This window comes from Setaria italica, chromosome II (genome assembly GCF_000263155.2).
Source record: "Setaria italica strain Yugu1 chromosome II, Setaria_italica_v2.0, whole genome shotgun sequence".
Taxonomy (NCBI): domain Eukaryota; kingdom Viridiplantae; phylum Streptophyta; class Magnoliopsida; order Poales; family Poaceae; genus Setaria; species Setaria italica.
The window spans coordinates 43,835,346-43,862,362 of NC_028451.1; the positions used below are offsets into that span (position 1 = coordinate 43,835,346).

General features: G+C 48.0%; 3 protein-coding genes across 3 annotated transcripts; all 3 read left to right on the forward strand.

Moving 5' to 3' along the window:
* Nucleotides 1-2,722, forward strand: LOC101781957 (COMPASS-like H3K4 histone methylase component WDR5B). The gene is made up of 2 exons (XM_004958037.2): nucleotides 1-806; nucleotides 2,205-2,722. Exons 1-2 carry the CDS (start codon nucleotides 111-113, stop codon nucleotides 2,493-2,495), a joined length of 987 nt encoding a protein of 328 aa, XP_004958094.1. The 5' UTR covers nucleotides 1-110; the 3' UTR covers nucleotides 2,496-2,722.
* Nucleotides 2,723-16,291: 13,569 nt separating this feature from the next.
* On the forward strand, nucleotides 16,292-23,152 carry LOC101782360 (primary amine oxidase 1). The gene is made up of 4 exons (XM_004958038.4): nucleotides 16,292-17,220; nucleotides 21,229-21,613; nucleotides 21,689-21,802; nucleotides 22,096-23,152. Exons 1-4 carry the CDS (start codon nucleotides 16,394-16,396, stop codon nucleotides 22,867-22,869), a joined length of 2,100 nt encoding a protein of 699 aa, XP_004958095.1. The 5' UTR covers nucleotides 16,292-16,393; the 3' UTR covers nucleotides 22,870-23,152.
* A 285-nt stretch (nucleotides 23,153-23,437) lies between these two features.
* LOC101782767 lies at nucleotides 23,438-25,265 on the forward strand. Its single transcript, XM_004958039.3, has 2 exons — nucleotides 23,438-23,883; nucleotides 23,969-25,265. The coding sequence occupies exon 2, from the start codon at nucleotides 24,196-24,198 to the stop codon at nucleotides 25,048-25,050; it is 855 nt and encodes a 284-aa protein (XP_004958096.1). The 5' UTR covers nucleotides 23,438-23,883; nucleotides 23,969-24,195; the 3' UTR covers nucleotides 25,051-25,265.
* The last annotated feature ends 1,752 nt before the right edge of the window (nucleotides 25,266-27,017 follow it).

The window sequence follows — 27,017 nt, forward strand, 5'->3', positions numbered from 1 at the left end:
TCCGACATGTCTTCCGTTGCTTTGGGCTGTACTACTAAAAAGACGCCGCAGAGGATCCGGCCCGTTTCGCTTTCCCAATCGCGAGAAGTGGGGCGCTGCCGTTGCCGACCATGTCGCAGCAGCCTGCGCCGCCGCCGCCTTATCGGCCGTACAGGCAGGTCCGGGCGGCGACGCCCCACAGCCGGGCGGTCTCCTGCGTGCGCTTCTCTCCCTGCGGGCGCCTCCTCGCAACGGCGTCCCTCGACGGGACGGTAGCGCTGCTCTCCCCGTCCTCGCTCGCCGTAATCGCCGTCCTGCGCGGCCACACCGACGGCGTCTCCGACCTGTCCTGGTCCACGGAGTCGTACTACCTCTGCACCGCCTCCGACGACCGCACCCTCCGCGTCTGGGACATCCGTTCCGTCCTCGCCGGCGGCGCCCAGGGCGCCGCCGATCCCGGCGCCGACCGCTGCGTTCGCGTGCTCAAGGGGCACACCAACTTCGTCTTCAGCGCCAACTTCAACCCACAGACGAGCTCGCAGATCGCCTCCGGGGGATTCGACTGCACGGTTCGCATCTGGGACGTCAAGAGCGGCCGATGCAACCGCGCCATCGACGCGCACTCCGAGCCCGTCACCTCTGTGCATTTCATTAGGGACGGCTCAATCATTGTGTCGGGAAGCCATGACGGGAGCTGCAAGATTTGGGACGCCAAGACTGGGGCTTGCCTCAAGACTGTCATCGACGACAAGAAGCCCGCCGTCTCCTTCTCCATGTTCTCGCCCAATGGCAAGTTCATCCTCGTCGCCACGCTCGATGACTCACTGGTATGGCCAATTAATTTCCTGCTGATTCATAATACTCATTTAGGTATCAACTCCTCATAACGGTATGAAGTCTTTGGGATGGTAGCGTCTAGATAAGCTCTAATCTTGTTATAGTCGAAGTTCAAAACCCTTAGGCATTATGAATTGCAGATTGCCCTATAGTCATTTAGGATGGGAAACTCCTGCTGTTTTATTGTAATATGCAAACCAAAACCCGTGGTGCCTAGCATGGTCTTTTTCGAGTAATTTTGGGTATCGAGGTAGCATTAATTCATTTGGATATAGGTAACTGCAGACTCTAGATAATTTTGTGTCTGACTTTCACTTTCAATTGAATTTCCCTTGCCTATGAACCAAAAGATTAGTTACCCCTGTGGACTATGCTATCTGAAGCTGCAGTGTTGATCTTCGCAAGCAGATAGCAAATCTGCTCTTCTTTCAAAGAACAACAATGATATTTTATTCCCCAAGAGAAAATCTTCTTCGCAAGCATAGTGTTATTTGCAGTCATATAACTTACTATTACTGAGGTGATCTAATGCATCGTTGTTCTTGAATATCTACAAAAAGACATAAGACTCAAACCTTCAGGTGCATGACTAAATTTGTTTATACTTCCGTACCAGTTTCTCTATCAATAATGTTTAAATGCTTTGAGTCGTGTTGATTTTTAAGTAAATAATGACACGAGTGTTAGAAACTTTGGTTCTCCTGGTTGTCAAGGAGTTGTTCAAATGGGTTGTATTATAATTCCTCATAGGCTCATACAACAGTTATGACTGCAATCTTGTCTTCAATTAAATCTTGTTGGCATGGAAGCTGCTTGTTCCACCACCAGGGATGGAAAATTTAGATATTAAACTCCTACTGTCTGGCTCATCGTAACGAGTGAAAAAAACTTTAGCCATAGCAAGAGAAAAATCATTCTAAGGGTCATTGAATTTTAGGTTGATTCTTAATTCTATTAAGCAGGAGGAGCAAGTTTTGTAATTTGCATATTGCCTGGTTGTTGCTTTTTTGTTCTTTGCTGAAGTTTCACAATTGTAACATATGTGCACATTTAGCATATTGCCATGAATATTTCTTATTGAAGCTCCATGTGGAAAATGTAGCACTTATCTATCATTGGTCTAGTTTGATCCATAGCACATAAATGCCCCTTTGAGAGCTTCATGTAGCCTGGTTAGTTGCATTTAGTTTCATATATTTTCATGTCATGTGGCTGAGAAACTTTGGTATGTTGTATCCTACTAGTAGTTGGCAGGGCAGTTTTATTCATGATGCTAGTTGTGCTTTCCATTTCACGCAATATGATCAAAGATAGTAATTTGTTTAAAGTTTTTTGGTTACTGGTTTGCTGGAAATGTGCTTCCTAACTTTATTATTGCCACCCTGCAGAAACTATGCAACTTTGCTACCGGCAAGTTCTTGAAGGTATACAGTGGACATGTGAACAGAGTATACTGCATCCAGTCTGCGTTTTCCGTTACGAACGGGAAGTACATTGTGAGTGGATCAGAAGACAATAGTGTGTACATATGGGATCTGCAAGGGAGAAATATTCTTCAGAAACTGGAAGGCCATAATGACACTGTCATCTCAGTATCCTGCCATCCAACGGAGAACAAGATTGCTTCCGGTGGCCTTGATAATGATAGGACTGTGAGACTATGGGTTCAAGATAGCTGATGAACTTGCAAAAGGAAAACTGTAGTGACAAGTAGCTCATGGGCTCAAACCTAAACTGTACTACTCGACATCTTAATGAGATATATGTCGTGGCTTCCGGCAAAAGTAGACATTTAACTTGATTGCAGTGGTTTGTTTCAATCTAATGTGTTATCCTAAACATGGACAGATCAACAGATCTAATGTTGTGATATGTTATGCACAGTGTCTGTTGTCAGATATTCAAATCAATTTGTGCTCATAGGGGGTGTAGAATTCCTATCACATCGAATGTTTAGATACTAATTAGGAGTATTAAATATAGACTAATTATAAAACCAATTGTACAGATGGAGACTAATTTGCGAGACGAATCTATTAAGCCTAATTAGTCCATGATTTGACAATATGGTGCTATAGTAAACATGTGCTAATGATGGATTAATTAGGCTTAATAGATTCATCTCGTGAATTAGCCTCCATCTGTGTAATTAATTTTATAATTAGCTCATATTTAGTCCTCCTAATTAACATCCGAATATTTGATGTGATATGAATTTTAGGAGGTTCTAAAGAACTACAACACCCCCATAGTTCGTAGAATTGCAACCAGCAAGATGGAAGATTGCCGTTAGCTGTTTGTATCTGTCACTATACAGTTTTACCACCCGAGACGTGACAAAATCTAGCACGAGTACAATGTATCCTATGGGTATCACAACAATAGATCGGAGATGAATAGATGATAGCACATCGACCTAGGAACTAGGATGCAGCCATATAGGATACATCCCTTGCACACGGACAAATGAAACAAATAGCTTTCCCCAACAAATATGAAAATAAAAACGTAACTGCATGGTAGAAAGGTACAATTGCAATATGCCTTTTGCAAGTTTGCAATATGCCTTTTGCCTAGATTTATGAAGACACGTAACACGATGCAATATCATCCTTACGAAAACTGGCAAGAACAGATCCTCTGCAGCACTGCCCTCCGGGCCCACACGTCAGTGACACAACCAGTAGGGGCAGTGCTGCAGGCGAGTCCCGGGTCCGAAGCATCTACCCAAGCGATCAATGGCAAGAACAGAATTTGGTGCGCCAGAAACCTTGTTGTAGTCGCAGCACTTGTACACGGTGTCCTCGCTCATGGACCGGGAAACCCTGGCACGCATCGAGAGCGAACGGCTCGTGCCCATGAACAAGGCGCGCCCACACAACCCATGCATAGGCTCAATGCTTCTTGTGTCCAATCTCACCCGGTACGTCGTATACTTCCAGAAAAGAATGTGTTGTCGGGATGGCCGTGGCACGCGAGATGGACCAAGATTAGCTCTCCGCCATTGTCAACTAGCTGCAACTCATCGTTGTAACCAAAGCCATTGCCTGGTTCGAAATCGACGGCCACCGCCAGCTGCGGCCGCCGGTTCGCCGTGGTTTCCACCACCAAGATGTTCTCCGAGGTGACGCAGTAGAAGCGGCCTGCAAAGGACATGGCTGACTTCGACCGGCCGCTGACGTGGAGCCGCGTCCAGAACTTGTCTCCGGGCCTGGCGACGGCTATACCATAACCGAAGCCGTAATGGAGCGCGACCATGGAGTTGCCGGCGAGGCCGGCGCTCCCCACCCCGAAATCTCTTAGAGCTCGTTCGGTTGTCTGAGAATAAATCAGCACCAAGATTTATTCCAGCAGTGGCGAATCTAGGATTTTAGGTCAAGGTATGCATCCAAAAAAATGATACACAATTCGGTAAATCCATTTACCAATTCGGTAATAAGGTTTAAATTCATGGATAAAGTAGAAACCATATCCATTAAATACAATATAAATAGTTTCAAAGCCAAACTGATAATTGAAATATATGCATAGAGTACCAGAGACTTACAACGTTACTATAATGACGTTTTTATTCGACGCTTCCGAAGGGACATAAATGTCTCAATTATATCATCTTCATCAACTTCAAAGAAAATATCTCGCTCAATAAAAGTGACTAGACAATCATCCAAAAGACTATCTCCCATCTTATTTCGTAACTTTGTTTTCACTAAAACCATTGCAGAAAACACCCTTTCAACACTTGCTGTTGCCACAGGTAGAAGCAATACCAATTTAAGAAGCTCATAGACCATATCATACACTTTATGCCTCTTTGTTTGGACAAGCTTAAATGAGAGGTCAACAATATTGTCTAGACCTTTGAATCTATCATCCTTCCTGATGTCATCAATATAATTATCTAGCTGCAATTCAAGTCTGAGCAAATTATTATTTGAGAAGTCCTTTGGGTAGAACTTAGCTAGTCTGCGTAGCTTCTGTGCATCAAAAGACTCAAATGAATTAGAAGGATTGAAGGCTGCCATACAAGACATCAACTCCATGTTAATCTCATCAAACCGATTATCAAGTTCTTGACTTATTTGATCAATGACGCCAATACATACTTCTCTTCTAAAGTGGTCATCATTGGTTTGCTTTCGAGCACGAGATTTCCTTGCTGATTTTCCATAAGGAACATAATCACCATCCATAGCAGGAACATCAACACCATGTTTATCACAAAACGAGGTGACCCTCTCAAGAAAATTATCCCAGCCATTTGACCTCAATTCTTGCATTCTTTTCTTTGCCACATTAACAAGTGATACTGCATTAAGAATGTCTTGCTCCCTTCTTTGCAAACACTCAGATAACTCATTTGTGTATCCAAGAATAATATACATTAAGTGTGCAAAGAAAACAAACTCAAAGGTCTCAAATGCTCCCGTCACAAAATGTATTTTGGTCCAATCATCCTTATATGTCGAATCATCCCCAAGATCAACCAGTACATCGTGGATTGATTCATACATAGTAATGATGTTGCATATGGTTTTGTAATGAGATCCCCATCGAGTATCTCCAGGTCTAGGCAAACCCATCTCTTGATGTAATCCAGTTCCAGATTCAATTTCACCACAGTCAAGTGCTTTCTTGACATTCTCAAGCCTTGCATTTCTAAGCATGTCATGGCGCTTACAAGAAACTCCAACAATATTCAACAAGATAGATACTTGATCAAAAAAGAAGCTACAATCAGTATTTCCTTTAGCAACAGCAACAAGAACCAATTGGAGTTGATGAGCAAAACAATGAATATAATAAGCAGAAGGTGATTCTTGCATGATCAATGTTTTCAACCCTTTAATATCTCCTTTCATGTTGCTAGCCCCATCATATCCTTAACCACGGATTTGAGTCAAACTCAAGCCATGACTTAAAAGTAAAGCTTCAATTGCATTCTTCAGTGATAAAGAGGTAGTATCATCTACATGAACAACTCCAATAAAATGCTCACATGGCCTTCCCAATTTATCAACATAACGCAAGCAAAGAGCTAGTTGTTCTTTATGTGATATATCACTAGACTCATCAGCTAAAATTGCATAAGGCTCATCACCAAGTTCTTCAATTATTTTCTTTCTAGTTTCTAGGGCACAGCAGTGAATAATTTGCTTTTGTATGTCTGGGCTAGTTAAGGTACAGTTACCTGGAGCATTCTCCAAAACATACTTATTCACTTCTTCACTATTTCCGCCAAGAAATTTCAAAAGTTCAATGAAGTTCCCTCTGTTGCTAGATTCTTTACTTTCATCATGTCCACGAAACGCCAACCCTTGATGCAAAAGAAACTTGATACACCTAAGTGAATAAGTCAACCTTTTCTTATAAAGTCGAAGATCCTCATCACTCCACTTCTGAATATTATAATCAATTGCTACCTTGGGATTTGTAAAGCCAATATATCTCTCTTGAGCTGCGATATGTGACTTGGAACCCAAATGTTTGAGAAGTGCCTTCTCTCCTATATTCCAATTATTCCAGCCATCAACAGTAAATGCCTCTGACCCTGTGCCCTTCTTGAACAAGTAGCATATAAAGCAAAATACAGCATCCTTTTTAATACTATATTCAATCCATTCATGATTGTACATCCAACAATAATTGAATTGACGATTTATTCCTGAAATCTTTGTTTTCGGAAAATCATGTGCAAAAGGCTTGAATGGACCTTTAGTAATATATGCTCTTCGAATTGCATCTTGATCATTAGTAGGATAACTAAGAATGGGACGTCTTTCACCTGGATCTTGTGGAAGGCGATTGATGTCATAAACTGGTGGCACAGAAGACGGCTGCGGTGGGGGTGGTGGTGGTGGCGCTAGGATATGAGTTTCAATTTCCTCAACTACTCTCTCACGAGTTTGCTCTTCCACCACAGGTACAACCGGATCAGAAGAACGATTAGAAGTAGCAGCAGCTGCTGCTGCCTTCCTCTTTGCTTCATGCTTCTGAAAAAGAGATGCAATGTTCCCGTCTCTCTTCATAACTATTTAAATATTACAAAGAACACAACACCAAATAATTAAATAAATTGTGCTTGTACACGATTGAACTGACACAAGTGATTATGGATCACTCACATGATACGAGTCCAGAACAAAAGATCAATCTAGATCGACTTTTCTGTAGGGTAAAATCCTCCACCTTGTTGCGTGCTAGATGAATCTATAATTTAGGGCTAAGCAATTAGTAATTAAATCATACACGAATAAAGATGTTTTTATAAAAGCCAAAGAACGTAGAACAAATAATTCACCAGATGCCAGTGTTTCTCGAGATCTTGAACGATTATTGGCCTGCGCCCTGCTGTTGGATGCCTGGACTGGCCGCTGGCTCGCTGCTGCCTGCTTCCGGCTGGCAATCGACTAAGTAGTATTGCCGTCGTGTGATGGCGTCTCCGTCTCGTCTCTCCGTCTCAGCAGTCGGCGGTCTGCAGATTCCGGGTAGGGCACGCTGTACGCCGCGCCGCAAGCCGCACGAAGAGACAAAGCCGAACTGTCGTGTGTTGGAGACTTGGAGTCCGTTGCGTGAGGAGGTCGCAATCCGTGTGGGCCGCGTGGGCCTGACGGTGGAATCGCAAGTCTGCACGAGTCGGCCTCCTCTGCTGTCCTGCAACCTGCTCTCTCGCTTCCATTTTCTTTTTTCTTTATATAAAATATGTATGTATAGTAATTACCTTGGTGGAAAAACAAGGTATGCTGCAGCATATGCAGCATACCCTGTAGCTCCGCCCCTGTATTCTAGGTCAGGATCAAGTGAAACTCCTTGTTTCATTCAATCCCCCTGTTTTCATTCCTCTCTTCATTTTCTTAATTCCCGTGACCTTTTCTGTTCGGTTGGGCAGGATTGAAGTTGGACCGGGAATCTCCAATGTCAATACTAGAACCAAAAGTTACTATCGCTAGTACAACACACAAGCTCATTTCTACACAAGCTAAAAAAAATAGCTGGTTGCTGCAAAGATAAGAAAAAATAGCTGGTTGTTGCAAAGATATCTTTGGCATACTTATTTACATGCACCGGTTCTGCAAAGTAATTTCTGTATCAAATACTTTTGGGAGCCTTCTTGGTCACTTTGACAGCTTAGTTTAATTTACAAACCAAGTGAAAACACACATCATTTCAACATCCAGATGATCAGAATGATACAAGACATGACGGCTTGAGTATTTTTCAACATGATACAAAGCAAGTAAACTGAGACCCCAAACACTCTTTTAACTTTTCCAGAGTTTCCACAAAGTGAAATTTCTGCAAGGTACCATGCCATCAAGACACCTCTCTCAATTGGCTTTTACGAGACTTGGATAAAACAAAATTTAAATAATTATTGAACAGAGGAAGCGATATTTGAAAACATGCACATGCAGTCATGATGTATGCAGACCATGAACTAATGGTACATGAATAAATCCACAAGGATATACATCAATTTTAGGTTCTAGCAGGCAGAAACATGCTCACTCATGTGCTACTGCACTTAACAATTAAAATAGACTACAGCTGTACTAGAACACAATGGAGTGGGATTGCTTTTGTTGTAATCAGGAGTAACACCCAACATTCGGATTTTTCCTCAAAGCAAAGTGTTCCAATAAACTAAAGGAGATATATTCAAAGCAAAATATTTAGCAACCAGACAAGCAGCTAACAATGATTAGAAATGCTTGTGACAGTAAGGTAACTTGCTATGCAGTAACAAGGATAACAAATTCCGGACTTGTAGCTTCGATAGGATTTCTTATAATTTGGATCTGCTATTTTGGTATCAATCTGTTAGGAATAGATTTACATAGTTATGGTTCATTTACGTTACCATCTAAATGATTACATAACATAAAACCCTCATTTTTTATGATATGAAGGTTTTTTTCCTTTTTTGTTTGATTTGAGAACCCCTTGAACGTCTTTTCAAAGGGTTCTCAAAAATTCGAGATAGATCTAATTAGACTTTTTTACTTTGTTGAATTTTATGTTTTTTCACTATGGAATTTTTTTCCAAGATGAAATATAGAGCAGACTAGTTTAAAAAATCCTATTTAGGATAATAGAGCCTATACCCTGTCAACGGACAGCGAGAGAACTAAATCTAAAAAGATACATAATTCCTATTACTGGTAAAAAGATACAGATTAAACGAAATAGTTCCCATGGTCCAGAATCCACAAAATGTTCATTTGGAACATGAAATAGCTTGTATCCATAGAACATCTGGTGTAACATAGATAATAAATAAATAGGAGTTAATATCATTCCAATTGTCTAATTGGTGTACCGGGTAGCTGTCAAGCAAAGGGAGTCGATACGTGCTAGGCCATCTCATTCCTGATCCAAATCAAAGCAGATTCTTGATCTTGTTCACTGGCACAAATGAAAGTTTCTCTATTTTCTTTGCTCTTGGTGAAGATTGCATAAGCTTTGGTCTTTTCCTGTTTGGTCACTTCCATTGTGTTAATGACCGATATGCACCTTTTGATAGAGAATTCATCACCTTTAGCAGCCTCCTTATCTCTTGCCTCCTTTTTTCTTGACTCCTTTTCTCTTGCCTCATTTTCTCTTGCTAGCTGTTTAGCTTCATCTTCTGCTTGCTTAGTTCTTATTTCAAGGAACCTCTCCATCATTGCTTCAATTTTTGCACTCTTCTAGGCCTTTGTCCTTTCTTTTCTGGTTTCTTTCTTGATGCAGCCATTCTTCGCTGTCCACTTCTTGCCTTCTCTTCTTCATCTCTTGGATCCTTTTCTTCATCATCTTCATCACGTGCCTCATGAATTTCCTGTAGGGCTTCTTCCTCAGCTTGTGCGCCATCTTCTACATCATCAATTTCGCGAAGGGTCTCTTCTTCACGTTGTGACTCAATAGAAGTGAAATTATAAGTCCCTTCAGCCAGATGACCTACACAATAGAGTATTTTAAACAATAAACAGGTCACAAAGTTGATTTTTAACAGCAGAACTTACCATCATATAGTTCTCCCAAAGCATCATAGAGCGAAAAGCTTGCCTTGTTGTTTTGAAACTTCTTGATTTTGGGGAAAGTCTGCACATTTGAAGAAAACATTGATCAAATACAAAGTTATCACTATGAGGTTATCCATAGAATTACTTCAAGAAATTAACTTACCACAATTAGGTTCTCCCATATTGTTGGTGATCCTTTAACCACAATAGAAAAAAATGAAAGGCTAAAGAGGTTAAATAGAAAAAAATGAAAGACTTAAATATAGACAGAATTATGTACCTAGTGGAGTTGGTACCGAATCCCAAGAAGGGGGAGGTTCACCTTCCCAACTCTTAATGGTGCTAGTGGGATCTACAAGTCAGCACATCACACAGAAGTCATCACATCACATAGAAGCTATGATATCGTGGTAAAATAATATACTTGCATGGAGAAATATTATGTGGCGATCATAACAAGCCATACAGTACAGTACAGGTTGAGTACCTAAAATCAGTGACCACCCCCACCCATACGTGAGACACAAGATAAACAACCAAAAGAATTGACTGATAGTATGATATCAACACTAATATGGACTTCAAGAATGGTTGTCAAGTATGGGCATGAATCATACCAGCAACAAATTATAAAATCATGAGCCATAAAAAAGACATGAAAAGTATGATATCAACACTAATATGGACTTCAAGAATGGTTGTCAAGTATGGGCATGAATCATACCAGCAACAAATTATAAAATCATGAGCCATAAAAAAGACATGAAAAAACAATCCAGCAAGCTACTGCATAATATATTATGAAAGTATGATTTAGGCATCACCGACATGTCTCGCTAGAATGATCAATCACTACATCACTAAAAGGCCCAGCCATCCCAACAATGCACTTCCAATGACACAAGCTGGTGCAATCTCAAGATAATTCTAACAAACTACCCGCTTGCTCTTTTAGAACCAGTGCAATCTATTGACAAGCATAAGAAAAAGGTTGCTCATAAAGCACCTAAATACCACACAAAGGAATGAACACAAACTAATCAGCTGCAATCCTCCATAAGTTAACTGAATTTAGATCTAAGCAAGAAACACACCTCCCTCCACACAAGAACATGGAACAAAGAGGCTCCAGGCTCCAATCTAGGGATAAACGACAATCAGAAGGATGCCAAATCGCAACAACGAATGTTGCTTGGCTACCATCCTGGGCATCAACAAACATTGGGCCAAAAGTTAACTGAAGTTAGACTTCTTCAGCATTCACAAGTTGAGACTTCCCATATGGATTAGAACTGAAGAACTTTCAGGTTGCTGCTAGTGGTTTGGTTTGCAACAGCACTGATTGCTGACTACTTGAGTTCTGTACAGATCTAGTACGAAGAACCAGCCATCCTAGCGGGGCCTCGCCAGCCAGCTACAGCAAACAAGAACCTCGCCGGCCGGATGGGAGAGGGGAAGGAAGAGAGGGAGGCGCTTACCGGTGAGAAGGCGACGAAGAGGGTGGAGTCTGGACGGGTCGCCGTTAGGGATGTGCTGCGTCGCCACACCATCACCTCGTGCTGCCGCCTCGTTGCCTCGCGCGCCGCCGGCAGAGCCTCGCGTCCCCGCGTCTCGCCTCGCGTCACCGCTAGATTCGTTCCGGGGGTGAGGAGGTAGGGTTCCAATCCGGGCCGTGAAGTGTGGGAGGAGTCCAATCCGGGCCGGTTTCCTTTCCAAGCCGAACCAAAACGAACAGCTCTTTTAATGCCAGTCTGGTTTTGAACCGGACCACTTCAAACCACCCGGAACGGGCCTCATTCTCAGCCAATCCGATGAAAACAAATGGGGCCTTAACCTGCTATGGGGCACGGAGTCCTTGAAGTTGAGCAGCAGCATGGTCACACGCGGGAGGTCGGCCGTGCGCTGCCCCATCAGCGGGTTGAGGAGCTGGAAGGCGAGGGTATCCTGCCGGCACATGACGATGAGGTCCTTGGCGGTGGACCTGAAGAGGTGGTGGCGGCCGTAGAGATCCAGGATGCGCACGTGGATGGACTCGCCGATGGAGACGTCCACGAAGGGTCGCTGGCTACCGAAGTGGAAGGGGTGCGGGAGCATGATCCACTACCGAGGGTGGAACCGCCACCCGTGGCGATCGAGGACGTCGTGCGCGAGCGGGTCATCGGTGCACGCGCGCCACGCGGTGCACACTGCGTGGAAGCGGAGGTAGTCGGTGATGATGTGGGCACTGCTGGTGAATGAGCCTTCAATACTGGGTTCAAACCTCCTTGTAGTACCGGTTGTGCAATCGGTATTGCTATTTTGATACTAAAGGGGTATTAAAAAAATAAAAAGAAATCCACCGACCGGAGCTCCGGCCGCACCCTGCCGCTGTCCGCCCGAGCGTCGGAGTCCCGGCCGCATAGCACTTGAGCCCCGCACCAGAGAGGGAGGGAGGGAGGGAGGCGGCATACTTACGCTGCTCAACCACCACCGCCGCCGCTCCTCATCCCGCCGGTTGCCGTCACCACCGGATCTAAGGGAGAGGTGGCCACTACTCCAAGATCCACGTGCTTCTTACTCCGCCATCCCTGCCGACGCTCCACCGCCGCGCCCTCCCGTCGGAGCTCCGCCTCTCCTTGCTCCGCCACACCCTGCCGATGCTCCACCGCCTCGCCGCGCCCTCCCTTCTTGCCTCCGCCGCCGCTCCTCACCACGTGTAAGAGGTGAGGGGCGAGCGGCGGGGGGAGGAGAGGGGCGGCGATGGGATCTGTGTGGGGGAGAGAGGGAGGGGATTTAACTGGGGAGAGAGAGGGGATTCGGCGGGAAGAAGAAGAGAGAGAGGCGCGGGTGAGAGGATGATGGGGATGAGCGGATAAGTGTGGGGAGGGGGTGAGCGTGGAGTGAGAGAGAGAAGGGGGCTGATGCGTGATGGGAGGTTGCGATTTAGTACCGGGTGAAGGCTCCACCCGGTACTAAAAACCCTCAGGCACATTAGTACCGGTTGGAGGTTTCAACCAGTACTGATGGGTGACCTTTAGTACCAGATGAAGCCTCCACCCGGTACTAATGAGGGTCATGGGGGCCTCCTCGAGGACTACCGTTAGATCCGATACTAATGCTCACATTAGTACCAGATCAAAATACAACCGGTACTGAACCTCGGGACGAATGCTGTGAGTTTTTCGGCAGTGGGGAGAGAAGGAGATTGGCGATCTGCCCCGCCGACCCAGCGGTCAGGTTCGCCCAATCACCCCTGCACGCGCGCGCTGCCTGGAACCGGTGGGTTCGTCGTCCCGGTGCCCCTGCGTTTCGCGCACCGGCAACCCATGTCGTCCGCCGGTGATCAATGCTGGTTGTATTGTGTCCGTCTTAAACCCTAAACCCTCCAATTTAGTATTACAAAAGAAACCTCCAATATATAATTTCAGTCCATCTAAAACTCGAACCCCTTCCGTCGTCTAAAACTCGAACCCCGATTCGGGAAGATTGGCATAGAGGAACCATGTATCACCACCACCAGGGATGGAAAATCGATCTTAAACTTCTACTGTCATATATAGATATACTAATGGGAATAATATGCAAGTGTTTTTCAATTCTTCGAGACATTCGAATTTGTGTGCCTCCATTATTCCATATCTACTCAACTGCTTCTCTGGCCAACTAATTCGGCGAGCTAGTTTTAGGGTTGAGTTTCAGGATTCAGAGATTTGGGTTTCAGGGTGTGCTGGTAGGTGTAAACGAAGGCCATGGGCAGCGCGCCACTGTGAGAACGCTAGACGGCCACCGGACCCGACGAGCATGAAAAAAACGCAAAGTTGATTCTGCGCGCGAGCGCTACGAGCGATTCCAGCGCGCGACGACAAGCATCCTCCTTTCCCTTTCACGTGTTGTAATGATGATTAGATTGTATTGGATTGTTCGCTTGGCTGTTCTGTTTTGTGAGAATTCGTATGTCTTGTAATGATCAATTTGGAGGCTCCACAAATACTAATGAAAAAACATGAAAAAAAAACATGGCTTTCCGATAAGCTTGACTTGAATGGATCACAATAAAAGAAAAAGGAAGCATGAATACAAAACGTTGCTCTAGTTTTAAGAACAAACGTAGCGTGCTAAGTAAAAAGCTGTATAGTGTATCCTCCATATCAAACTTGACTTCTGCGGCAGCACTTGTACACCTAATGTCACATGAAATAACTTTTGGCTCTTCGGTCACCGCCTTGCAGCAGCACACATACACGGTGTCAGCATCGATGGACGACGACACCTCGGTTGATACCAAGACCGAACGAGTCGTGCCAGTGAACAAGGCTCTCCCCTTGCATTGAGGCTTGAGCGTAGCCAAACTCGCCATGTCTCCCGAGTCAAGTTTCACCCTGTACACGCTGCACCTCCTGTGATTGCAGGGTTCATCGGAGGGGCGAACATGATAACCAAGAATCAACTCCCCGTCGTTATCCGCCAGGAACATGTGGTTTCGCAAGTAAACTTCTGCGCCTCTGTGCACGGCGGCCACTGCGTGTCCTGGCGGCTGTTGGCTCGCCGTAGCTTCAACCGTTGAGACGTTCTTCGAGTTGGCAAGGCAGATGCGGCCGTCGAACGGCAGTGCCGATTTGATCCTGTTGTGGAACCTGAGACGCGTCCAGAACATGTCGCCGGGTCTGGCTACGGACAGGGAAGAGCTCCGAAAGTGAAGCGCGACCATGGAGTCGCCGGCGAGGTCCGCGCCACGCAGCACGAAGTTCCTTAGCTTTTCTTGCAACCTTTGTCCCGTGGCGTCCAGTAGCGACGATGCGTTCGGGACGATGGCGATCTGCCCCGTCAGCAGGTTGAGGAGTTGGACGGCGTGGGTGTCGTCTCGTCGGCACAGGACGAGGAGGCCCTCGGCGGTGTGCCCCAGGAGGTCGCAGGTGAGGAGACCTTGGAGCACCACGCGAATGAGCTCGCCGGTGACGACGAAGTACAGACGACGTAGGTTGATAAGTACAGACCTATTGTACTTAGTCTTGCGAAGTACAGACGTAGGTTGATAAGTAGCCAGCAGCATCCTCCTTGTCAAAGCTGTGCTCGAGCTCGATGCAACATCCACCGTGAAGACCAATGGCAAGAGCTTTTGCCTGGCCGGTCCTCTCGTTGCCCTTGTAGCACACGTACATGGTGTCAGCGGCGACGGACTGGGACACCCCGGATGACACCAAGAGCGAACGGCTGTTGCCGCTGAAGAAGGCTTTCCCATCGAGCCTCGCCAAGGGCACCAGCTTCCTCGCACCCAATTTCACCCGGTACATCCTGTACTTCGGCCCCTGAGCATTGGGTTCATCGCTCGACCAGGCGCGGTAGGCGAGAACAAGCTCTCCGTCATCGTTCAGCAGGCACGTCCGGTCTAGCACACAAACGCCGGGGTCCAACTCGTCGTCCACGGCCACCACTAGCTCCGGCGGCAGGCCCGCCACTGTCTCCACCACCGAGATGCTCCTCGTGGTGACGCAGTAGATGCGGCCGGCGAACGGCAACGCCGCGAAGACCCTGTCGTCGAACTCTAGGCGCGTCCAGCGGTCGTCGCCGGGCTTGGCGATGGCCAGGGAGCTGTAGCCGAAATGCAGCATCACCGTGGAGCCATCGACGAGGCCCGCTCCGTGCAGCTTAAAATTATTCCTTAGCGCCATGTACAGACTCCAATCTCTCAGGCCTAGCAGCGTGGATGCGTCTGGGAGGTCGGCGACCTGCCCCGTCAGCGGGTTGAGGAGCTGCACGGCGTAGGTGTCCTTCCGGCACAGGACGAGAAGGCCCTCCGCGGTGCGGCCCAAGACGTAGCAGTGGCGGAGATCAGGGAGGCTCAGGCGGATGCAGCCGCCGCTGGCGACGTCGAGGAACCACCGCTGGCTGTCGGAGGAGGTAATGCGGCGCGGGAGCATGATCCACCGCCGGGGGAGGAACCGGCGGTCCAGGGCGCCGTGCGGGAGCGGGGCGACGCCGGCGGAGCACTCGCGCCACGCCCTGCACGCGGCGCGGAAGCGGAGGAAGTCGACGTAGTCGTTAGAGAGGGCGCGCTCCGCGATCACCGCCGCCGGGCCGGAGCCCAGGCTCGCCCAGTCCCTCCACTCGCGCGGCTGCGGCGGATCACAATCACTTGTCGCCATGATTTGGTGGAGTCTTTGCCTTGTGACGCTTGCGGCTCCGACCGTGACGCCGGAGAATCGTCGCCGCACGATGGATGGAAGCTTGGGAGAACTGGGTGGAATCCGCCACGTCGGTGCAGACATCTCGTACAACAATGGGAAGGAGGTTTAGGAGTTTATCAAAGGGAAACTCGAAGAGATTTGACGCGGTACGATTGCCTGAAGAACAGATTGTGTTGGGCGTGTCCTGCTCGTACACGGCGGCTGAGCCGTTTGTAATTCGTCACGGGCCTTGGGCCCCAAATCACTTTTTATACACATAGGAGTCTGCAAACTTCTGTCCTGGAGCTTGCAGACAGAGCGATAAGCAATGATTGGCGCTGGCGCGACTCGATTAATCCATGGTCCCCGTCTCCTCTGTCCCCTCTTCATTCGTCATCCCACCCCCAGCCACGGCCACTGCAGTGTCAGCTGATGGCCCGAACGGCGCTCCCAGTCCCAGCTATGCTCCCTCTCGTCCTCCTCGCCGTGCTCTCTGTCACCGCCGCGGCCTCCTCCCGTCCCCACCCGCTCGACCCGCTCTCACCCGCGGAGATCACGGCCGTGCGTGCCGCGGTGCTCGCCTCCCCGCTCGTCCCCGCCCGCCCAATCACCTTCCACTACGTCGGCCTCGACGAGCCCGACAAGCCCGACGTCCTCGCCTACGCCTACGGCGGCAGCACCCCGCGGCGCCGCCAGCTCCTCCGCCTCCTCCCGCGGCGCGCGCTCGTGATCGCCCGCGCGGGGGGCCAGTCCCACGAGCTCCGCGTGGAAGTCACCACCAACGCCTCCTCCGCCGCCACCGTGCTCTCCCACGCCGTCCACCGCGGGGCGGGCTTCCCGATCCTCACGCTCGAGGAGCAGTTCGCGGCGGTGGCGCTGCCGCCGGCGTACCCGCCGTTCGTCGACTCCGTGCGCCGCCGCGGCCTGGACATGGGCGACGTGCTCTGCGCGGTGTTCCCCGTCGGCTGGTTCGGCGACACCGGGCCGCCGGAGAGGGTCGCGAAGATGCTCTGCTTCCTGGCCGGCGCCACGGCCAACTTCTACGCGCGGCCGATCGAGGGCGTCACCATGACGGTGGACCTCGACCGGATGGCCATCGTCGCCTACAGGGACCGGGTGGCGTACCCGGTGCCCAAGGCCGAGGGCACCGACTACCGCGCGGGGAAGACCGGCCCGCCGCTCGCCGGGCCGCAGCCGGCGCCCGGTGTCGTCGTGCAGCCGGAGGGCAGGGGCTTCCACATTGACGGCAACATCGTCAGGTACGCGATCGGCTTGCAAAAGGAGAAAACGTTGCAAACGTTGCTCCATTGCCTTTTGAAGCAATTGTTTTTTTAAAAAAAATTGCTGAGAGTCCCACGATCGCGATCAGTCCCCAGTAGATGCACGTCTGTCCCACGACCATGATTGCTTGTTCAGCGTCATCATTTATGAAGAAGCTAACAGGTTCAGCTAACACTGATAGGCCTGCGATGTGTGCTTGCTATGAGCATTTGAGGCTTCGAGAGTAGATCGACGACAAAGACTGCAAATGACCACAAGTTTAAATCAGCTTTGCAACTTGCTCGTATAAGATTTCAAAATCTCCATCAACTCGCAATCTGGATTTTTCTAGCATAGCACGTGATTTGGTCTGATATTCTACGATTCAAAATCCATCAGTGTGTGTGCTTCAAAGTTCAAACACTGCCTGCATACTCCCTCTGTCCCCTATTACCTGTCGCTCGGGAACTGTGTTCCCCTCACAATCCCGGTTCCTGAGCGACAATTAAATCGGGACGGAGGGAGTACGTGTGTTAATAGATGCTTCACGTGGATAGCAGCTTGTCCAAGTAGAGCCTTTTCTACTGCACAGTCCAGGTGTCTGAATTCACCCGCGCTCTGCACTCTGCAGTGTTTGGATAGCACGCTGTCCACGATGACGACAAGGACCACTACAATATTCAATTGTGATATATCTAGAAAGAAAAAGACTTGCAACAATTATTTTTGGTGGGCTTGAGAGTCTCCGTCAATGTTCTTATCTCTATTTTTCAACTCTACGGACAACAAAATATTTAAATCTGTTGTTCTCCCAAGAAAAACAAGCTTCTTGTTGTCCAGTCACACACCTAACAATTGGATCGGCAACAATATGAAATATAAACACTGAGCACACGGAGCAAGCTTGCATATCTATGAACAGAAACTAATAAAGAAATATAAACACTGAGCTTTCAGTTTATGGGGAAAAAAATGAGAGAATATTTTACTGACTCCAAAGCGGAAAATGTATCTTTCTGGTTTGGTCTCTCTTTTATTTTAAGTGTAGCATCCAGCCATTTTTTACCCAAAAAAAAAACCGCGGTACATTCTGAAGTTCCTTTTCATTAAGCAAATGGAGCTATCAACCAATTATGTGATCACTAAGATGCCATCTTGATGGCAGCATGCAGCATGATATCAAAAATTTCTGTCTAGAGCTGCTGATTATAAATCTATTGCGTTAACAATGTCACAAAACCTTACACATGTCAGGACGCAGTGCCTGCAAGGCTTAATACAACTCGCTAATACGCATAGATTCAACCAACTCGGAATTACATTCACGTGAAGCTATCAAAGAAGCATGTATATCTTTTGTACTGCAAGCCTCCCTGCACCAATCCTACATGGTCCATCTAATTAACACATATTAGTACGCATTGCATCTAAGCCGGCTGAAAAGCTGAAACGGTTGATTTGTTGTGAGAGGAAAACACTGTTTGATGTCTGATAAGCTAGCTGAATAAGCTGAAGCGAGCAGGCCGTTACCAGCAGGGGAAAGCAAACATATTAACATCTGAAACACACGGTAATTGGTACTGCTACTGGTAAGATATTGATGCACTTAAAATCCCATATCACAGATTGATTGGACCGGATGCTGCACAACCTATCTACCAACGAATGAAATATTCACTCCTGATCTGCAAAGGATCTGCTGCCGCACAAGATTAAAATCCACAAGACCTGCAAAGGAACTGCTGCCGCACAGCCATAGGGGCCCCCATGGCCGACCCTTCCCCGGAGACTATCTCCTCCCATAGCCCTAAACGGATTCCCCATGTTCTCGTCGTGGTGAAGCACGTACCTGATGCGGCAGCGAACTGGCCCTGCTTGACGGCGATGGTTCCTGGAGCCTGGAGGCAGGTGTGGGCGGAGGCAGCGGCAGGGCTGGGGCAGCGAGTACAGGCGGAGGGAATAGGGAATAATGGATCAATCCCGGCTGCCCCAAGACCTGGTGCCCAAAGGAGAGGAGGACGCGATCACTTCAAGCGCTAATTTCGCCGACGTTGCGGATGGCAATTTTCGTCGCGAGGGAGAAGAAAAAAAATCACCGTGTGGGCGAGGCGCGGTCGCAGGCGGCGTGACAAGGCGATGCGATAATTAGCGAAGCGAGTACCCCAATTACCGACGCGACCGACGCGATAAGAGCACCTCCAACAAATTAATTTTCCTCAATTCCCTTTATCATCTTAGAACATCTTCAGCAAAACTATCATATTAGGAGAGTTGATTAAAAGATAATGTTCCAGTAGTCTCCCTTGACATTTCTTTTTCTTCCAATAATTTATTGAAACAACCCAATAATTCACCTCAACTCTCCCGAAGTTATGACTCTCCCAGGGTCATTGGATTGGGACGAGATTATTGGAAAACTGCAAAAGCAACTCTCCCAATAACAGCGAAAGTAATATTGAGATATCCCTATTAACTCGTTATTGGGAAATATTTATCGGGGACCTGCTATAGATGCTCTTATAGGGAAATCCTCTTTCACAATTCAAGAATAATAGCAAATATGCTCGTGCATTGCAACGGGTGAGAAAAAATTTGCACACCCACTCCTCGTCCAGTAAATAAATATGTCCCTAAATATGTCCCAAAACTCATGTGGTAACTTATTTATGACCTACTATTTTTTTATTCTATTGAACATGGAACAACTCCGTGTTTGCTAACCATATTATTTTACACCTCTGCCAATTAATCCCATTGCTATCTAATTCGATTAATAATGGTTTATTTTTTTTATTTGCACTCCATCTCTTACCAAATCTAACATAGCTACCATTTCCTTAATAAAAAACATAGCTACCATTACTTAATCCCCGAATTGCCGCTCATTTCTTTCCCTTCCTAGCAGGCTGCCGCACCCCGGCCTGCTCGTCTCTTTTCTCCAGCTTCTCTTTTACACGAAGCTATTCAGCAGAAACAGAGCTATTTCTCCTTGATATAACATTTGAGCTGATTCTCTTTGCTATAATCTTTCTTCCCCAATTAAAATCACCACCTCATCTCCTTTAGTTGATCCCCACTCGAGCAGCAACAGTAGGCACCAAATTCACTCCAATTTTCCTCAGCTCTCGTCCTCTCGATCTCTCTTCTTTCTCCACAAGCAAGCAAAATTACAACACTTTCTATCCTCTTCTCGTTACTCCAATATTCCAAGGAGCTCTTCTTCGAATCGAACCGAAGCACCTTCACTGCCTATCCTTTCTTCTCTATTCCTTAACCTCCACGACCAAAGCAATCACACGCAAGCTCCCAAGCGCCCGCCACCTTCCTCCTTGAGCTTAAACCAGCAACTCGGCAGCATTGCCTTTTCTACACGCCTCCTCAAAATCCATGCAATCAAGCACCAATCATCGGTGACTGTAGGTTGATTAAAAAAAGTTAAGAGACTTTTTTCAAAATAATCATGACGGTTGGAAGAAACAACCGCACTTTAATATTAGATAGAGATGTAAATAGGTCCCCGTCAAAGACTATAGCAATCAAATTTTTAAAATTCGTACGTACTAAGTAATATATGTGAGAGAATCAAAAGTGATCGTGCAAAGTGATGTTATCAGATTTTGTCTTGAGATGTACTCCCTATGTACTCCTTCATTTCAAATTGTAGGTCATTTTGATTTTTTTATGTGCATAATTTTTGCTATGGACCTAGATATATACTATGTCTAGATGTATACAAACATCTATGAACTTAGAAAAACTAAAACGACCTATAATTTGGAAAGGGAGGAAAGGAGTACATTCGAGTTATGTTTTATATATTTTTTTCAATTTTTTTTGTTAAAACCTGGAAATCTTGCACCGGTGATTGAAAGAGTTAGAAAAAAAATGGCATGAAAATTGACATTGAGAGAGAGAGAAGCCGTGATCCAAATTTCCAAACAGCAAGCAATTTTCGTGCCGACCCCTGAAGGTTCTCGAATGTCTAACCAATTCTGCTGCCACTGCAGGTGGGCCAACTGGGAGTTCCACGTGGGCTTCGACATGCGCGCCGGCACGGTCATCTCGCTGGCCTCGGTCTACGACGCCGACGCCGGCACGCGGCGGCGGGTGCTCTACCGCGGCTTCGTCTCGGAGGTCTTCGTGCCGTACATGGATCCGGTGGAGGAGTGGTACTACCGCACGTTCCTGGACGCCGGCGAGTACGGCCTGGGCCTCTGGGCGTTCCCGCTCCAGCCCGGCGCCGACTGCCCCGCCAACGCCGCCTACTTGGACGGCTACTACGCCGGCCAGGACGGCAAGCCCGTCGCCGGCGCGAACAGGATCTGCGTGTTCGAGAGGTACGCCGGCGACGTCGCGTGGCGCCACACCGAGGCCGGGTTCCCGGGCCAATTGGTGAGCAGCAATCAGGCAGCAGTTAGCCGTCGACTCTGATTACACGTTTTTTTGACGCGATTATTCCCGGTGCAGATCACGGAGGTCCGGCCCGACGTGACCTTGGTGGTGAGGATGGTGATGTCGCTCGGCAACTACGACTACATTTTGGACTGGGAGTTCAAGACCAGCGGCTCCATCAAATTTGTGGTAACATTACATCTCTAGTTTTTTGTTTCTGACGATGGATCACCTCAAATTCATTCACTACAAGATTCAACACTTTTGCCTAGAGTTAGCGTAGAGTGGCTGACGGTGACCTGTTGTTTTTTTTTCTCTGTCGTCGGTAAAGGTTAGTCGGTGAATCCTTTGTCTGGAAATAATATTCACTCTCGGAGATTAGCTACGTGAGACCAAAATACAAATCCATCCCCCTCGGGCACTCAACGCAAGCTCTCGGCAAAGGTGCTGATTCTCGTAGTGATTGATATGAGTTGGCGCAGGTGTCTCTCACCGGGCTTCTAGAGGTGAAGGGGACGCCGTACACGCACGCCGACGAGATCACGGCGGACGCGCACGGCACGCTGGTCTCCGAGAACACGCTCGCCATCTACCACGACCACTACGTCACGTACCATCTGGACCTCGACATCGACGGCACCAACAACTCCTTCGTCAAGAACGTCATCACCGCCAGGCGCAACACGGGGAACCCGGCCACTGGCGGCGCCGCCACGCCGAGGCGGAGCTACTGGACGGTGCGGCGCGAGGTGGCCGAGACCGAGGCGGACGGGCAGGTGGAAGTCGACGCCGGGCCCGCCGACCTGCTGTTCGTGAACCCGGGCAAGAAGACCCGGATGGGGAACGAGGTCGGGTACCGGCTCATCCCGGCGGGGGCGACGGCGGCGTCCGTGCTGGCCGACGACGACTACCCGCAGCGGCGGGCGAGCTACACCAAGAAGCAGGTGTGGGTGACGCCGTACAGCAAGGCGGAGAAGTGGGCGCCCGGGATGTACGCCGACCAGAGCACCGGCGACGACGGCCTGGCCGCGTGGAGCAGGAGGAACAGGGGGATCAGGGACGAGGACATCGTGCTGTGGTACACGGTGGGCCTGCACCACATCCCGTACCAGGAGGACTTCCCCGTGATGCCGACGCTGAGCGGCGGGTTCGAGCTCCGGCCGTCCAACTTCTTCGAGAGGAACCCGATCCTCAGGGCCAGCCCAGCCAGCACGCACGGCCACTCGACGAACTGCTCGTGTGATGATGCCAGGTGATGTGCGGATGTGGCCGTGCAATGCGACGAAGACGACACAGTTTGTGTGAATTGGTGACAGACCATTCAAACAAAATTGATTCGCGTTTCGTCAGAAAACCTCGATTGATCTGATCTCAGGGATTTTTTGCTCGCGACATGGTGCCGATTCATCAGTCACCGCACCCTCAAGATCTAGCAGGAAAAAGATCGAGATGTATCATGTATGTACGAGTTTATTGATCTACAAATAAGAAAGCATATGAACAGGAGTTTGTATGAAGAAAAAATGTGTTGGTGATCCAGGATCCAAGAGAAAAGGCATATGACTGACGTAGCCGTTTTTGCTCTGGACAAAATAACAAAAAAAAACACCGCGGACCGGGCTACAACTATAACTTTGGCACCTATAATTGGGCCGGGCTCCAATCACGGGGCTTCACGATCCGGCCGCGAGAAGCGGATCTTGTGGAGCTGTCGTGTCCGCCGGGAGGGCGACCTCTCACAGTGCTCGGACAGTGCACCTGCGCCTCGTCCCGGCAGCATGCTGCCTGCGCCCACGTCTTTTCTGCTGCCCACATTCCCAAACGTCACGCCCGCACCGGTGGCGGTCGCCCTCGCTCTGGCTCTCCGGGCTCCGGGCTCCCCTTCTCGTCCTCCCAGCTTGTCCTCTTCTTTCCACCAGCATATGCTTTCGGCCGCTCCAACGCCGTTCGCTACAAGCTAAAACCATGGGGAAAAGCCGAAAAGGAAAGGGGGAGAGGCTAGTGCTGTGGTGCTAGTTTACTGCTCACGCTGTGGTGGAGCAGGTGGTTTCTTTTTGGTCGGGTTCACCGGGTCTGGTGAAAACGGCCGCCCGCTGAATTTGTTCTCTGTCCGCTGGTGCGTGAGTGCCCAAGGCTTGTTGAGGCTTCTTCCCCTTTCGTGCTTCTGTTGCTGGTGTCCACTATCCATTCCATCCGGTGATTTCTTCCTCCGTATGGGCACTTGGGCTCGTGCTACTGCCTGCTGGTGATTCTCGATTACGCGTGGAAAGGTTTGTTTTTATCTCACGTTGTTTGGGGCTGGGGATCACAGGCTGCGCCTTTCTGGTCCGCGTTCTTGATTTGTTGGTATCTCAGATTTCAGGCCCAACACGCATCCGCTACAGGTTATCGTGGGATATCTTCTGCAAAGATGAGATTTTGATGGATCCAATCCCACGAGTTCTTTGGAGGAGGAATCAGGCGTCCTGAATCCAAGCGCAGAAACCGGTCTCCTGCCAATAAAGGGCAGTTGCCCGCGTAGTGCTCGTTGAAAAGCCGCACCGAGGGAGTTGCATCTCGCCACCATCGCAGCAGCCGTCACGATGAGGGATTTTGCATCTTGCCTGAGTCACGGCGCCGTCCAGGTTGCGCACACCTCTTCTTCAGGTGGGCAGAACTTGGTGCGGTGCGCCTACCTGGCCCGCCTGCGCGGCAAGCCTTGCCGGGTCACCGTCACCTGGACCAAGGTGGCCATGGGGCAGGCCCTCGCCATCGCCATCCATGACTGCTCGAAACGCTGCCTCTGCAAGGCAGAGGTGAAGCCCTGGCTGTTCTCCAAGATGAAGGGTTCCAAGGTCATGGAGTTGGACGGTGGTGGCGATGTGGAGATCATCTGGGACCTGTCATCTGCGAAATTTGCAGCTGGGCCAGAACCCCTTGAAGGCTTCCATGTGGCTCTGGTCCATGATCTTGAAGTTGTCCTTGTTCTTGGCGACCTGCATAAGCAGGAGGAGCACCGGGTTTTGTCGGATGCTTCACATTCTGATGCAGTCATGATAGCTAGAAAGGAGCACATTTATGCAAAGAAGGTGTATTCTGCGAAAGCTCGGTTCTTGGACATTGGCCAGCTTCATCACATCTCCATAGAGTGCGACACGGCAGGGGTGAGGGATCCAAGCTTAGAAATTAGGATTGACAAGAAGAAAGTGTTGCAGGTGAAGAGGCTAGCATGGAAGTTCAGAGGGAACCAGACGATTTATGTCGACGGACTTCCAGTAGAGGTGCTCTGGGATGTGCATGACTGGTTGTTTACTTCATCAAGTGGATGTGCCGTGTTTTTGTTTCGGTCTGGCCAATCAATGGAAAAGTTCTTGAGAACATGCTCACAGAATGAAAAGGAGGCTCAAGCACATCGTTTCGGTTTCACTTTGATACTAAATGCGTGGAAGACTGAGTAGGCACTAGGCAGAAACATGATTTTAGGTTTCTTCAGCAACTCTTTTCTGAATGATGAATAGTAAGTAAGAGTAGGAATAAAACAATATGCAAGAATTTTATGCTCCTTACATATGTTGTCATGGTGGTTGTTGACAAACTGAGATTTTGGATATGCATATGATCTTTTAATATATCAAGAGGTTTTCAGATAGGATATGGAATTTCTAGTGCTCAATATCATGTCTCTCACCTTTAAACCTTTTGATGAAAGGTCCATGATAGAATACCAAAAATGATGTCCACACTACTTTTGTATTCTCAATTATTTGGCCTTGCATGTTTAAAGTGAGGTTCAGGACATATAGCATACAATTGAGCAAATCTGCCATCATATGGCCATTATCTTCTTTGTTATCTATTCCATCATGTCGTTTTTGCCAAAGCGTAATGGTGACAAGAAGTTATTTCATTTCACATGTGAGCAACTCTGGACATCATGCACTTTCCCTCGCAGTGTGTTGCACATCAACTGATAAACATCATACTGAACTTTGACGAAGTTGAAACTTAGATGTCCAGAACCAACAAATAATAGGGATAGAATAGTTAGAGCAGAAATGCAGGGTCTAGCAAGTCTAACAATACTCTGTATAAGGACGTCATGTTCCTCGCTTCTATTGTCATAGTGGTTGTTGACAAGTTAAGATCTTAATATCCATGTGATTTATATTCGTCGGATGAGGTATGCAGATAGGTCGGAGAACTCAAGTGCTTAGATTTTGTATCATCGTGCTTTTGCTTTTACACCTTTTGATGGAAAGTCCAAGATAGAATACCAGAAATAGTGCCTGCATTTCTGCAGTCCCTGCAATTTTTAGGACTTCATGTTTAGAATGAGGGTAGGTACAGGCAGCATTTAGTTAGGAAAATCCGCCGCCACATTTTGTACCGGATTTGCAGCATTGTGGAAGATAATGGTGATTATCTTCTATCTTTTCTATTCCATCATTTTCTTTTTGTCGAAGCATTACGATGGTGATCATTTTGTTTCATTTCCGAAGTGTGCACCTGTGAACATGTTGGACTTTCCTTCCCAATGTTTTAGGCATTGTTGGGTAAACACCTGGAGCTTTTAGTAATGACTAGATCATTGCCCAAAATGAGGGAATTGAAAGTTAAATCAATTAAGTGATAGAAGACCACATCCATGTTAAAGATACTACTACTGATGATGCTGCCTGTATATTTGTTGACATCATAGTATCATGCACTGTAAGTATGCAGCAAAATTCAGTGGTCAAATTGTGAGGATGATCCATCACTACCTCATCGGATGCTAATTTAGCATGCTAATCACTCACTAAATTACACTAAAACAATCTCGAGCACGCAAAACCTGAATTACACGACAGTTGAATCCCATGATTACGCTTCAAATCATTCTCCACTGTCCCACACCAGTCATTTTCGCTAACCACATTTTCTAGAAGCCCTTGTTGGTTGCTACTACTCGTGGCTTATCACTAGTAGCAAGCACGGAGGAGCTCATCTGCCGAAGCAAAGAATATCCCAGGCGAGGCGAGCAGGGTAGGGCCAGAGATTGACTTGGCATTCCACTGATTCCCTCCTCGCTCCTCCCATGGGGCCCATGAGATCTCCAGATCGTCGGTCTGTCCCTGAAGCTTTCTCTTCTCCCTCAGCGAGAGGGCGAAAGCGAGGAGGCAACCACTGGACGCAGGGCCCGCCGCCGGTCGTTCTCTCTCTCTCTCTCTGGCTTCTCTCCGGCCGGTTAGCTTCCCTCTCGCCGTCGGCCCCAGATCCCGAAACCATCGCCGTCGCAGTGCGTACGCACGCACCATTTCCTTGGCCTCCTTTTTTCTATTTCCTGTGCTCGATCGTTTTCTTTTGTGGCATCAAGCCCTCGTTCCCGATTGGCTCGTGCCGGAACGGGGATGTCCTAACTGACGCCGGGCCCCCTGCTGGTTTC

Coding starts and splice junctions, on each gene's coding strand:
- LOC101781957 (XM_004958037.2), top strand. CDS start 111: ATGTCGCAGCAGCCTGCGCCGCCGCCGCCTTATCGGCCGTACAGGCAG. Junction 807..2,204: donor CCACGCTCGATGACTCACTG/GTATGGCCAATT, acceptor GCCACCCTGCAG/AAACTATGCAACTTTGCTAC.
- LOC101782360 (XM_004958038.4), top strand. CDS start 16,394: ATGGCCCGAACGGCGCTCCCAGTCCCAGCTATGCTCCCTCTCGTCCTC. Junction 21,614..21,688: donor CCGGGTTCCCGGGCCAATTG/GTGAGCAGCAAT, acceptor TTCCCGGTGCAG/ATCACGGAGGTCCGGCCCGA. Junction 21,803..22,095: donor GCGGCTCCATCAAATTTGTG/GTAACATTACAT, acceptor GAGTTGGCGCAG/GTGTCTCTCACCGGGCTTCT.
- LOC101782767 (XM_004958039.3), top strand. CDS start 24,196: ATGAGGGATTTTGCATCTTGCCTGAGTCACGGCGCCGTCCAGGTTGCG.